Raw genomic sequence first — 13,943 nt, 5'->3', positions numbered from 1 at the left:
TATTTATGGAATCACTGGCAAGGGCAGCTATAGACGATGTTTTAACTCTGGCAGTCAATGAGTTAAGTTTAGAGTTAGACATAGTTTTACTGAGGTTATAGGAATAAGGTTAGGTTTAGACATAGTTTTACTGAGGTTAAGGTTAGGAATAAGGTTAGGTTTAGACATAGTTTTACTGAGGTTAAGGTTAGGAATAAGGTTAGGTTTAGACATAGTTTTACTGAGGTTAAGGTTAGGAATAAGGTTAGGTTTAGACATAGTTTTACTGAGGTTAAGGTTAGGAATAAGGTTAGGTTTAGACATAGTTTTACTGAGGTTAAGGTTAGGAATAAGGTTAGGTTTAGACATAGTTTTACTGAGGTTAAGGTTAGGAATAAGGTTAGGTTCAGACATAGTTTTACTGAGGTTACGTTTAGGAATAAGGTTAGGTTTAGACATAGTTTTACTCGCGATGCGACGCGATGTCAGCTTGTAGATCTGCTATTTTCAAATAAAATTGGGCTGAAGTAGTTACTGCATGTTTTATAATATAATAATGTATTTCTGCAAAGTAACTAGTAACTAAAGTTTTCAAATACGTTTAGAAATACTTGGTGGCGACCGTTCTGAGGTCGTTGGATTTGACCCCGGGACGAGCGTGTTTTGGGAGCGAGCGTTCTTTTATTCGTCCTAAAAACAACAACAAAAATATAATAACAACAATAATATAATAACAATAACACACTGTACCTCCGGACATCTCCAGAGATGAAGGTGAAGGTAAGGGCGTGGCCACCAGGTGGGCGGAGCCACGGCTCCGGTTGGAGATCCGGTGATGTCTGAGGAACAACCCACTGGAGTGGAGTCTGAGCGCCCCTTCATCATCCTCATCATCATCCTCCTCCTCCTCAGAGCTCCTCAGATGCACACAGATGAAGATGCTTCTTTTACTAGAGCAGAAAAAACACATCAGTATCACCATTATTTATAACCTTTTCCTCCATTACCATTAAACATTTAAATAAATAAATAGCAAAAATCCACTATTTTCTCCATTTTTGCCACCATTGTAAAACAGAAAATAATTAATTCTAACACTTACGTTTTTATTTTACATTATTCTGGGGCTGTGCGATGCACATATCTCAATATGTATGCCAAATATCTCAATAGCTCTACAATATGTATAACAATATATTTAAATTCCAGACATCTTGTGTTGTTTATAGCAACTAAAGACAGTTGCTTCCTACTCAAACGTACTTCATCTGAACATGTTTAGTGCCAGGGAGCCCCATATACTACATTTGTGTTGTTACAATGTTTACAATATTACACATTTTATTTCAACATTTGTTTTGAAAATAGCAGATGTATACAGTGTGTAGGTTTAAATGTCTCATGTGGTCTATAAACTACATTAGTAGCTTATTTTCATAGTCCTGGTTGCTTATTTCTCTCACTAAATCACCACTGCTTGGTGGTGGAAAAAAGTACTCCAGTACTGCAAGATAATAACATAAACATAAATAACATCAATCTGACACATGACAGTCATATCATGACAGTCATGAAGGAACTTCAACCTGGTTTTGTCTCTTTCTCCATTTACAACCCGTACATCTACATAAACGTTCACATTTACAATATAAAGTGCTGACCTCATGGCCACGGATGTTAACATTATGTACGGGCCCTCAGAAGTACCCGTATCTTCCGTATTGTTTAATAAAAAGCATTTTAATCCGATTGGTAGCCATGTGGCCAAGTGCTTTCAACTACGCGCACCTATCGGTTGGGAGGTGTACTGCACTCTGATACATTATAACTCGATGAGAAAATGGCCACCGATCTGATTAAAATGCTTTTTATTGAACAATACTGAAGATACGGGTACTTATAAAGACCCGTACATAGTTGTAACATCCATGGCCATGAGGTAAACACTTTATATTAAAAATATGAACGTTTATGTAGATGTACGGACTGTTAATGGAGAAAGTGCAAACACCAGGTTGAAATTCTGCCATGACGCTCGCGACAGACAAGCGTCACGTGACCCATGGCTACACTGCTTGTTGACATGTTTGTTTACCTTTGACTCCCAGAGGAGGAGAACAGCAGGAGGTGCGAGGAGGAGGAGGAGGAGGAGGAGGTGTTCATAAACAACACATTAAAGCTCTTCCTGTCGGCCAGCGCGTGCAGAGGGTTGATGTTTGATGTCGCTTCCGGCAGTCGACATGGGTGGTCGCATCGATGATCGCTCTCGCGTCCTGCGTCCTCGCATACCTTTCCTTATCCTCATCCTGTGGATTATGGATTTACACCTCAACTCCGCATGGATCATACACCAGAAGGATATGGAATTATACGAGACAGAAAAGGTAGAATCACACAATGACTTCTACCTAACTACTGGAACCGAGAAAAAACACCCAGGTTATGGAACCACGACGATCCACTCGACTCTTACAGCCAACCCGAAGCGAAGAAACAAACCCCTGAATGGTAGATGTAATCGGAAGACGTACTTCTGTTTAATTCTACTACTTTCCGGAGACGTTGAAGTTAACCCTGGCCCTGTAACCACAAGGCAAACTGCTCGGCTCACAGCTGAATCCAACAGGCTAGCGGCAAACGTTGCCACAAGCAACGGGGCAAAACAACAACAAAGCCATGCTGGAACAAAGAACTTCCGGAGCACCGGAGCTAGCCTAGCCAACGTTGCTACCGAAGCTAGCCTCGACGACAACACCAATGGCTTCCCATCAACTCGACTAGGCGAATCAACCCAAATGATCAACCTAAACACCGATGTCGTATCCACCGCAGCCGTCGACGAGGACGCTTGCACCGACGCACAACGGCGATCAACCGGGAGATGCAGCGTAGCCGAGAACGTGGAACCAAGGAGTCACCTAGCTGTTTTCACCGGAGCAGAGACCTTGATGCACCGCTACAAACCTACGGTTCGTTCCACGGCCAGGGTCCCAGCAGAGACCGTGATGGGACCATTAGCAGAGGCCGTGCTGGGACCTCCGCGCCCCATCCCCCCCAACCCCCCAACCCTCCCCAATCCCCCAACCCCCCCCAACCCCCACTGCTGGATGCCCACGACGGAACAATGGCTTTGATGGACACTACACCCCCCTCCCCCCCCGAGACTGCTCCTAAACATCTCTCAGTGGATAAACACCTATCCATTGAAAAAATGATCAAATCGTTTGGCGTTGGCTTGCACATGATACATCTTAATGTGAATTCTCTAGCAGGAGACAAGCTAACACAAATCAAGCAGATGTTTTATGATGGTAGGGTTGACATTTTAACTTTCTCTGAAACAAAACTTGATCAAGCGATAACTGATTCTGTGATTGAGATTGAAAACTACAAACTCTTCAGGAAAGATAGGAACAGAAACGGGGGTGGTGTTTGCATGTATGTTCATACTGACAATGTCTGCATCCTTCGGGAAGACCTGATGGATGAAAACATTGAAGCTGTGTGGGTCGAGATCATTTTTAAACATGCCAAACCTGTGCTAGTCGGTACCATATACAGACCTCCTAACCAGACTGATTTCTATGATAGACTTGATGAATGCTTAGCTAAAGTGGACCATGCGGAGACGATTCTTCTTGGTGATTTTAACACTGACATACTCCGCAAGGAAGCGTCAGTGTATAAGTCATTCAAGGCGTGTTGTGATCGGCATTCACTCCACCAGCTGATCACTCAGCCCACAAGGCTGTGTGTTTCCTCTCAAACTACCATAGATCTCATTCTAACAACGGACAAGGAAAAAATCCTAAATAGTGGTGTTTCCACCTGTGGCATATCTGATCACAACATGATCTTCTGCACCAGAAAGAAACGTAAACCTAAGACCGGTTACCACAAAACAGTCACAATCAGAGACCTCAAAAATTATAAGAGTGAGGACTTAGATCACAGACTGGAGGAACAGGATTGGTCCGACGTTCTAAACACACAGGTAGACGAATCCTAGCTTAGTTTCAAAACCAAATTCATTCAAATTTTGGACAGTGTGGCTCCCATGAAAACCATCAGGGTCAAAACCCGCTCGGTACCATGGATGAATTCGGACATCCTTACTGCCATGAAAGTCAGAGACAAAAAGTGTTCTGAGCTTCATAAAAGTAGGATCAAACTAGCCAAATGTTTTAACAAAGGTCTCGAATCCCACGTAGCTAAACTTGAAAAGGAAAAAAACAAGCTAAGAAACAAGGTAAATAGCATGCTCCTGTTAGCAGAAAAAAGCTACCTCGATGACAAGATTGAGGAAAATCAAAAAAAAACCACGAGAGCTTTGGAGGCTACTCAAGAACCTCCTAGGCTGCAGCAAAAAATTGAAAACCAGGCTTTCAAACTTAAGCCTCAAGGTGAATGACACTCTCATTTCATCCAAACACGAAGTGAGTAAAATCCTCAACATATTCTTCACGACCGTAGCCTCAGATTTGGTTGAAAAACTTCCTCCACACTCTGGGAGATATGGTGAGGAGTATGTTGTCTCATTTTACGAAAAAAAGGGTGTTTGCAAAGATGACTTTAAACTCTCCCCTGTGAAAACAGATGAGGTGTTTAAAAAATTGAGTGCTCTTCATCAACACAGAGCCACAGGCCTCGACAATATCCCCCCCAAATTTCTAAAAGACTCAGCCGCCTCCATTGCTCCAATCATTACCCACATATTTAACCTCTCCACCACACAGGGACAGGTCCCCAACGACTTCAAAAAAGCAAGGGTGACCCCTCTGTTCAAAAAAGGAAACCAATTAGACCCTGGCAACTACCGCCCTATTTCTATTCTAAGCTCCATCTCGAAAGTCATGGAAAAAATAGTCTATGAACAGGTCGACAAGTATCTTGCCGAGAAAAATCTAATCTACAAATTCCAATCTGGCTTCAGAACAAACCACTCCACTGACACATGCCTTCTCTATTTGAACGACTCTATCAAACAAGAGATTGAAAAGGGCAAATATTGCGGCATGGTCATGCTGGACCTCCAGAAGGCTTTTGACACCGTTAATCACCCGATTATGATCAATAAGCTCAAAGCAATAGGTTTTGATGACACGTCAGTGAACTGGATGAGATCCTACCTGGAAGGGAGGGAGCAAGTGGTGGAAGTAAACGGCACCCAGTCCCCCCCCCTCCCAGTGACTTGTGGTGTTCCCCAAGGAAGTATACTAGGACCCTTACTGTTCCTGATATATGTGAATGACATGTCGTCAGCCTGCGACTGCAACCTGTTCCTGTTCGCAGATGACTCGGCCCTGCTAGTCTCGGACAGGGACAGGCTGCAGGTTGAGAAAACTCTCAGCTCTGAACTCAACAAGATCTGCATCTGGCTCTCCGACAACAAGCTCTCATTACACCTGGGCAAAACGGAATGCATCCTCTTTGGGTCCACTCCTAACCTCAGAAAGGCAGAGAGCTTCACGATCAAAGCGGGTGATGATATCATCAAAAGAAAAAACGAAATTACCTACCTGGGCTCTATCTTGGAGGCTGACCTCTCTGGTGACAAAAATGCTGAAAAAACGATCAAAACGGTCCACAAAAAAACACGCTATTTGCGGAGTATTGATCGTAAAGTCAGTAAGAAGACTCTGAAGACTCTTGCAGTGGCCCTCATACAAGGTCATTACGATTATGCATGTACTTCATGGTATCACAACACCTCCAAGGCCTTAAAAACAAGGCTCCAAACATCCCAAAACAAACTTGTAAGGCTACTTCTTGGCCTCAACTACAAAACCCATCTAACCCCTGATCATTTTGATAGGATTGGATGGCTTAGGGTTGCGGACAGAGTACAGCAACTTGCTATGGGCCTGGTCTTCAAGATATGTCACAACATTGGGATCCCCCTGTATTTGTCAAAATACTTCCAAAATGTTAATGATGTCCACGATCACAATACCAGAGGCAGCTCCACAAACCTTGTCCAACCCTTTTTTGGCTCAACAAAGGGAAGTAACTCGTTCTCATGCTATTCATCAAAAATGTGGAACGCCCTACCAAAAGGAGTAAAGGAGTGTAAAACCCTACTCTCTTTCAAAACAGCCCTAAAGATACACCTTCAGGAGGCTGCAATTGGAAAATGGCCCCTGTCTAAGTCCTAACCTAACCTACCCCCCTACCCCCCCCCCTCTCTCCTTCTCCTTTTGTACATATTTCTCACTCTTCATACCAGTAACCTGTAAACTGATTGTATGACATTCTATAGTAGTGTGTATATCTGTCTGTCTCTTATATGTCATCATGATTTGTGTGCATGGGGAACTCATTTGAAACAAGCTCAGTGCTTTTATGAGTCTTCCAGTTTAGTAGACCTTGTATTGTGAATTTGTACTTCCATGTACTGTTGTTCTCATGTCTCACTAAATAAAGTACATCAATCAATCAATCAAGGAAACCTCTCACCAAGCGACACCAGAACCACCTCCACGGGCGCCGCCATCTTGAATGACGCAGAGCGTAAACGTACGTGCTGACGTCATGACGTATGATGATGAAGCAACGTATGTGAGAGAGAGCCTCCTGGTGGAAGAAAATACTCATTATTTTAAACTTACTACTCACTCACTCACTCACTCACTCACTCACTCACTCACTCACTCACTCACTCACTCACTCACTCACTCACTCACTCACTCACTCACTCACTCACTCACTCACTCACTCACTCACACACACACACACACACACACACACACACACACACACACACACACACACACACACACACACACACACACACACACACACACACATCCTGTGAGAGATCCTGTGACAAGAACTGTCTGTCTGTCTGTCTGTCTGTCTGTCTGTCTGTCTGTCTGTCTGTCTGTCTGTCTGTCTGTCTGTCTGTCTGTCTGTGTGTGTGTGTGTGTGTGTGTGTGTGTGTGTGTGTGTGTGTGTGTGTGTGTGTGTGTGTGTGTGTGTGTGTCTCGTCTCTCTCTAACTGGTGATGTTTAATAAAAGAGTGATCCTGATTGGCTGCTGAGTGAATCAGGAAGTGAAATTAAAGTTTAAGGAGTTTCCTAGCTGTCAGTAGCTTCAACCACACACACACGCACGCACGCACGCACACACACACACACACACACACACACACACACACACACACACACACACACACACACACACACACACACACACACACACACACATACACACACACACACACACACACACGATTTTAGCCTCTGTCAGGAGGGGGGGGGGGGGGGGGAGATTTTGTCACAAGGGGGGGTGGGGAGGGGGTGGACACAAAAACTATGGAACTCTGACTGTATTATTTTACACTATGGAATTGGAAATAATAGAGCATATTCACATGGCGGCCATTTTGTCATTTTGCATTGAAGAAACGGGGTGGCATTTCATTAACTTAATAATAAAATGGCCGCCGTGTGAATATGGTCTTCAGAGACCACACCCCCTGCATAATAATACATATGTGCAGAGTAGACCAGTGGAGTGGAGAGCATTTTATTTGGGTTTTCTTTTCTGAAGTGACCAGATATTTACGGGTCCATTTGGTTCCATTTGTACACTCGCAGAGTTATGGGGGTCCTTGCAAATAAAACATTTGAGAACCACTAGTAGGACTCCTAATGTGTCATATATAGTGTCGTAGTAAATCAGAGCCAAACATATTCTGAAGAAAACCCAGAGACTTGACATTCAGTAATTGGGTTTTATGATTAAAATAAGAACATTATAATGGTGTGTAAATGAAGAATTTGCCACGGACACATTTGTCTGTGTACGGACATATTGATGACCCCTGGGTTAGACATAAGGTGCATAAGGTACAGTATTTGCATTAGGTTAGACATAAGGTGCATAAGCAGCAGCTATATACATGATTATGTGCAATAATACAGACTGTCGTCTTTCTGGAAACAGATGATGCAACATCATATCTTTAATCTGATTGGCTGATTCTTCTAAACTATAAAACAAGTCCTCCTTCATTCTCTTTCAGACTCCAGAACTTCTCTTGAGGTAAACATGTGTTTATTCTGATCTGTTTATTCTGATCTGTTTATTCTGATCTGTTTATTCTCATCTATTCAATTCTGTTTAGTTTTGATCAGTGTTGATGAAGATTACAGCCACCCTCCTCATCCTCTCCTCTGTACTTCATGTCAAAGCGATCCCAGGAAGTAAGTACATTATATTTATGTTATGATATAATATATACATTTATATATACTGTTATTATATGAAACCAAATATGAACAATGCACAATACAAACAAATGACCTGTGTGTGACACACACACACACACACACACACACACACACACACACACACACACACACACACACACACACACACACACACACACACACACACACACACACACACACACGTTGTGACATGGCAGGACCCTGATAGGAGGTTCTCTCATGTGACACTTTGATCACATGAGCAGCAGTGTGTTTTTAAAGATATTTGATGGTTTCAGCAGTGAGATGTAATGAGGCTTATATTGATGTTTAATGAACATGAACAGCATTTTACCAGCGACGCTGAACACACACACACACACACACACACACACACACACACACACACACACACACACACACACACACACACACACTTGTGTGTGTTGTGTCATTTAAGCCCATATGATCAGGGCCCTTCTGGTAGTTCTAGAGTCAGGTTTACTCTACCTAACAACACTAGTAGGAGCTAAATGTGTTATTTTTATCAGTAGTAGTATTGTGCACTGGGTTAGATAATTAGTTAGGGAAAGTTAGCCTAATGTCTGACCAATCTGTAATATAAATGCTTACCACTAGCTTTCTTCACAAACATGTTCATAAAGGTGTCTACAAACACCTCTCAATTTGATCCAACCCAACTCCCTTGGGATACTTTGTGGGAGCCAATCAAAGTTGGGGTACCCGAAGGGCCTGGAAAAAAAACCTGGAACAATTCAAATTGGGATGTCTAGTTATAGGTTTTCAGGGGCCTGAATCCATTCCAACCCTTAGTTTTTAGTAAAAAAAAATTACTCTTGGCCATAAACGTGGCCAAGCGGTTAGGGTTAGCAGGGTCCTATCCATCAGATTGTAGTTGCTGTAATTGTCATCTACCTGGGCCCTCTCAGACCCCCACCTTTCAAGCAATGCATTCTGGGATAGGTGTTAAAATGTCACAGATCACAGAAGTGAACCTTTCAGGTTCTGTTTATTCAGCTCTCTGTTTCTCTGCTACACATCACTCTATAAGCCATATCTCCTAAACTGGTGGGTCAAACTGTACAACCAACATGTCAATGTGTAGTTATGATTCCTGCTTTCATATGACATGACAACATGTCAATGTGTAGTTATGATTCCTGCTTTCATATGACATGACAACATGTCAATGTGTAGTTATGATTCCCTGCTTTCATATGACATGACAACATGTCAATGTGTATGATTCCTGCTTTCATATCACATGACAACATGTCAATGTGTATTTAATCTCTGGCTCCGTTGCCTTGATCACAGCGAAACTGTGCACACACACTCCCTGGATGCCAATTCAGACCCTCTGGCCTAATTTTTTCACATGGGCCTGTTATAGCGCCACCAGGAGGCTGCTTTTTGCAAAGCACATTTTTTAACAGTACTCCTATAGATTTTGTCCAAACGTCACGCGAATCGGTACACAGTATCTCTATAGTCATCAAACAAAACGGGTATTTCAGATTTTTCATATTCCATCCTGATTGGCTAAAAATGGCTTCCAAAGTTTGCAGGAGTGCTCCGTTTTGAAAAAAATGCCTCAAATCATGAACACAGCATGCAATTTCGGTGACATTTTGCACGCACATTCCCACTAGGCAGAAACAGAAATGCCACTTGAACATTTTCAAATCAGCCTCATGGTGGCGCTATAACAGGCCGATTCGTATTTTTACCTATAACTGCACAAATCTGTGTAAAACTTTGTTTGCACACTCCCTAGAGGCCAAGGAAAACCTTTGCCCTGCATTTTTCACATCTGGCTTTTATAGCGCCACCAGGAGGCCGACTTATATAGAACTATTTTTTTATATTACTCCTTCAGATTTTATCCAAATTTCACACAAATAGGTACACATGATCTCTATAGTCATTTGATGAAGACGGATCTGTTAGATTTTTCATATTCCATCCTCATTGGCTAAGATTGACATCTAAAGTTTGCAGGAGTGGCCCGTTTTGAACAAAATGTTGCAAATCCTGAACGCAGCGTCCGATTACAGTGAAAATTTGCACTCATATTCACACTACGTTGAGGAACCAATGCCACCCTTTCAACATTGCCCTATAATAGCGCCACCAGGAGGCCGATTATTTTTTTTTTTTTAAATATTACTCCTACAAATGTTGTCCAAACATCACACAAATCAGTACAAATGATCTCTTTAGTTAAGTGATCAAGACGGATCTGTCCGATCCGCCTGATTTTACACATTTCAGCCTGGTTGGTGAATTCCGAACATTGCTGGGCCACAATAACCTACCTGACCTGGCGGACACCTGTGCTTCGAGGAGCACTTTTTCTAGTTCTGATCTGTTTATTCTCATCTGTTTATTCTCATCTGTTTATTCTCATCTGTTAAATTCAGTTCAGTTCTGATCAGTGATGATGAAGATTACAGCCACCCTCCTCATCCTCTCCTCTGTACTTCATGTCAAAGCGATCCCAGGAAGTAAGTACATTATATTTATGTTATTAAATTAACCCATTGAGGCCTGAGGATCCGATTCTGCTAAATTGTCTTCTAAATCCCAACAGTTTTCTGAAAAACATATGTTTCTATATCAGTGGTGCTCAAACTTTTTCATGTCAAGGACCCCCAAAATGATATGTATATGGCCACGGAACCCCATCTCAAAATATTCCGTTCCAGGGACCCCCAAAAGCAAAGATTTTAGTAAAAAATGTTTGCTTTAAAGGAGAGTTTCAGTCATTTTAGGTGTTTGCTTTGATGTGTCGCTAATCACTCACCAACATACCAGGGGCAGTTGACTTTTTCAATAGAAGCCCCTGTTGTCCATTGTGGAGACCCCTTCCACTGGCATAATGGAGTAATGCCTATTTTAGCAGCTCCAAAGTTCGTTTGTTTCCCACTAATTCTCATTACTAGAAGTTCGGCCGGCTGCGCCGGCCTCACATCTAGCGCCCACGCCCACGTAGCGTCCACGCCCACGTAGCGTCCACGCCCACGTAGCGCCCACGTAGAGACCACTTGGCAGCGCCGATCACTGGCGTAGCGTCATGAGGGCTAGTGGGGCCATGGCCCGGTCAGTGAAGATTTGCCAGGAAAATGAATTCTGCTCCGACAACAATAGACACAGCCGGCGGCCGCCAGTGACGTTACTGAAGTGATACATTGGCTGGCCCATTCACACCTTTTACAAGCTAAAGCTGCCTACTCCTGCCTATCAATGGTCCAAGTGTGACCTGTAAAGTAGCCTATCGTAGTCTGTAGGAGACATAAGCATGTCCTAAGAGGAGTCCAAAAGAGAATGGATCCTGAGTCATGAATTAAATTACAGAGGTGAGTAAATAACTACATGTGCTCAAGTACTGCACTTTACTGGATATCTATCTATCTATCTATCTGTCTATCTCTCTATCTCTATCTCTATCTCTATCTATCTCTCTCTCTATATATATATACATATCTAAATGGCGAAATGGCTGGGGGGAAATGGGCAATATATTGTTATTTAATATTTTTATTTTATTATGAGTATTAATAAGTTATGATGATTAATTATATCATATGATTATAATATTTGATTAAGATATATGATCTTATAATAATCATGGGGCATGTATAATCATTATCTAATAATCAAATAATAATACAATGAGTCATCATACATCTTTTCGGTGGCGGGTGTTATACGGAAATGTGTGACCCTGTACAATCTGGTCAAAATGGCGGCCGTTTGTGTGTTGTTGCGCGCGTACACACACACACACACACACACACACACACACACACACAAGGAATGTGTGTGGAGATGGCGGCTGTTTTTGTGTGTTTGCACAACAGTGCATGTGGACACACGAATGGTGAGTTGGATGCGTCTTTTAATAATCAGAAGACGCACAGTACTGCACACACACACACACACACACACGCGCGTTGAAGTAATTTCCGTGTGCGCGCGCACACACACACACCTACAAACGGAGACGGCGTGTATTGAAATGGGGGCAGAGGTTCTGAATTGGCATCCAGGGAGTGTGTGCACAGTTTCGCTGCGAGCAAGCCAACGATGCGGGAGATTAGCTATCCACAGACGGACGGACAGGGGGTAAAACATACTCTGGCGCCATGGCTTTCGGCCTGGCGGAGACAATGAAAAAGCTAAAGTAAAGGAAAAGACCATTACTACAACAAAAGTAGTCAACAAACTATACTATAAAACATTGGGCACATTGTCAAATAACATAAGAAAGAGGCAAACATGTTGAAAATAGCCGATCTGCAAGCTCACAACGCCTCTCAACGTGAGGGTTGTGAGCTTGTAGAGCTGCTATTTTCACAATATTGACTTGTGGAACGGAGTCAAACAAAATGGGGGGGTCCCCAGTTCAAATATGATGTAGGGGGGGGGGGGGGGGGCGGGGGGGCGGGGGATAGCCACTGCCCTAATCGGACCGAAATTATCTGAAATTACAACATAATGCAGCCTAAACGTGCGTTGCACGGGGCGGTCCTGCCATTACGTTACATACCACAACATACATCATCTACAATGGACTAACGGAGCAGCAATAATACCATTCACCACACGAATATTGTTGACAAAGTGATTGCACAGCCGCTGCAGGTATGACAACCACGTTAGCGTTAGCTACATGGCAACTATCACAGCGCCCTGTCCGTCGTCGCTGCGACTGACTGATGGCTACAGCCATAGATATATGTAAACACTACAGCAAGCTCTCTGCGATGCCATTGTCTGGAAACTGCTCTTAGTGTGACAGGACCAATGAGAGTGAGCGCTTTTGTTGTTGCTAAGATACGGTGCATGGCACACGGCGTCTCTACCCCATAGCTTGTAGATCTCTCACACATGATTGGCGTAGGCTGCGTTGCCAGGTCTGACTTTGTGTCTAAGCAATGGTCGGCTTATTTTTGCGCGCCTTTGGGCTCGTTCGCATAGTGCGCACGGCAGCGCTTGTTTAGCGTACGTCAGCGCGACGTGGCAACGGACGTGGCAACGTGAAAGGGTGGTCACTTGTGGATTTGCAAGGCAACAACACGTAGACGCGCAAGGCGTTGTTAGCTTGTAGATCTGTTGTGTCGTTCTTTGTGCTGTGTGGGGGAGGTGCGCTGTTGGGGCTCGGCAACGAAGGTGCATGATGATTGGCTGGTGAAAAGAAACACCCGGACGTGAATTTTGAGTTGGCGAAGTGATTTGCATAAGTATTGGAGCATAATGCGTTTGATATTAATTGTACATCCTGCAAGTACAGTGATGGGATGCGAAGCAGCTGGTTTGACAGGCAGAATATTGAGGAATTTTGGGGGAAAATGTGGAGTTAGTTGGGCCATGTGTCTGCTTGGCCATTGAGCCCATACACTCGTGTACACTCCATGACTGTGGCCGTCAATTATGGTAGCAAGATGCAGTGTCCTGACACTCAAACATGCACTGAATGTCCCTTATGAGCTACCGTTCATGCAGAACGACATGAAGCTAGTCCTCGGTGTTGCCAGATTCTGTGAGAAAAACAAGCAACCAGCACACAACCACATTAGCAGGCTTGTGGCCTGCTAACAAGCTTGTACATTGAGATCTACAAGCTCTCAATGTGTCGCGATGCGACGCATTGTGAGCTTGTAGATCTGCTATTTTCAAAAGATTGTTATACAATTGAAAACGTGTGAAATGGGACATTCTGCATAA

The 13,943-nt window shown here is 43.3% G+C and overlaps 1 protein-coding gene across 1 annotated transcript in view; it reads right to left on the bottom strand.

The window, feature by feature from the left end:
* Nucleotides 1–6,472, bottom strand: part of LOC311044154 (mediator of RNA polymerase II transcription subunit 27-like) — a gene marked incomplete at its 5' end in the record, with an annotated part of 192,628 nt that extends 186,156 nt beyond the window's left edge. The window contains 3 exons of the mRNA XM_084055573.1: nucleotides 730–929; nucleotides 2,075–2,273; nucleotides 6,436–6,472. Of these exons, the coding sequence (XP_083911699.1) occupies nucleotides 730–929; nucleotides 2,075–2,273; nucleotides 6,436–6,472 (436 nt within the window). The remainder of the gene's footprint in view (nucleotides 1–729; nucleotides 930–2,074; nucleotides 2,274–6,435) is intronic.
* Between the last annotated feature and the right edge of the window lie 7,471 nt (nucleotides 6,473–13,943).

This window comes from Gymnoscopelus microlampas (genome assembly GCF_963454915.1).
Source record: "Gymnoscopelus microlampas genome assembly, chromosome: 4".
Taxonomy (NCBI): domain Eukaryota; kingdom Metazoa; phylum Chordata; class Actinopteri; order Myctophiformes; family Myctophidae; genus Gymnoscopelus; species Gymnoscopelus microlampas.
The sequence above is the reverse complement of the archived record's forward strand: the minus strand, read 5'-3'. Positions and strand labels throughout refer to the sequence as shown.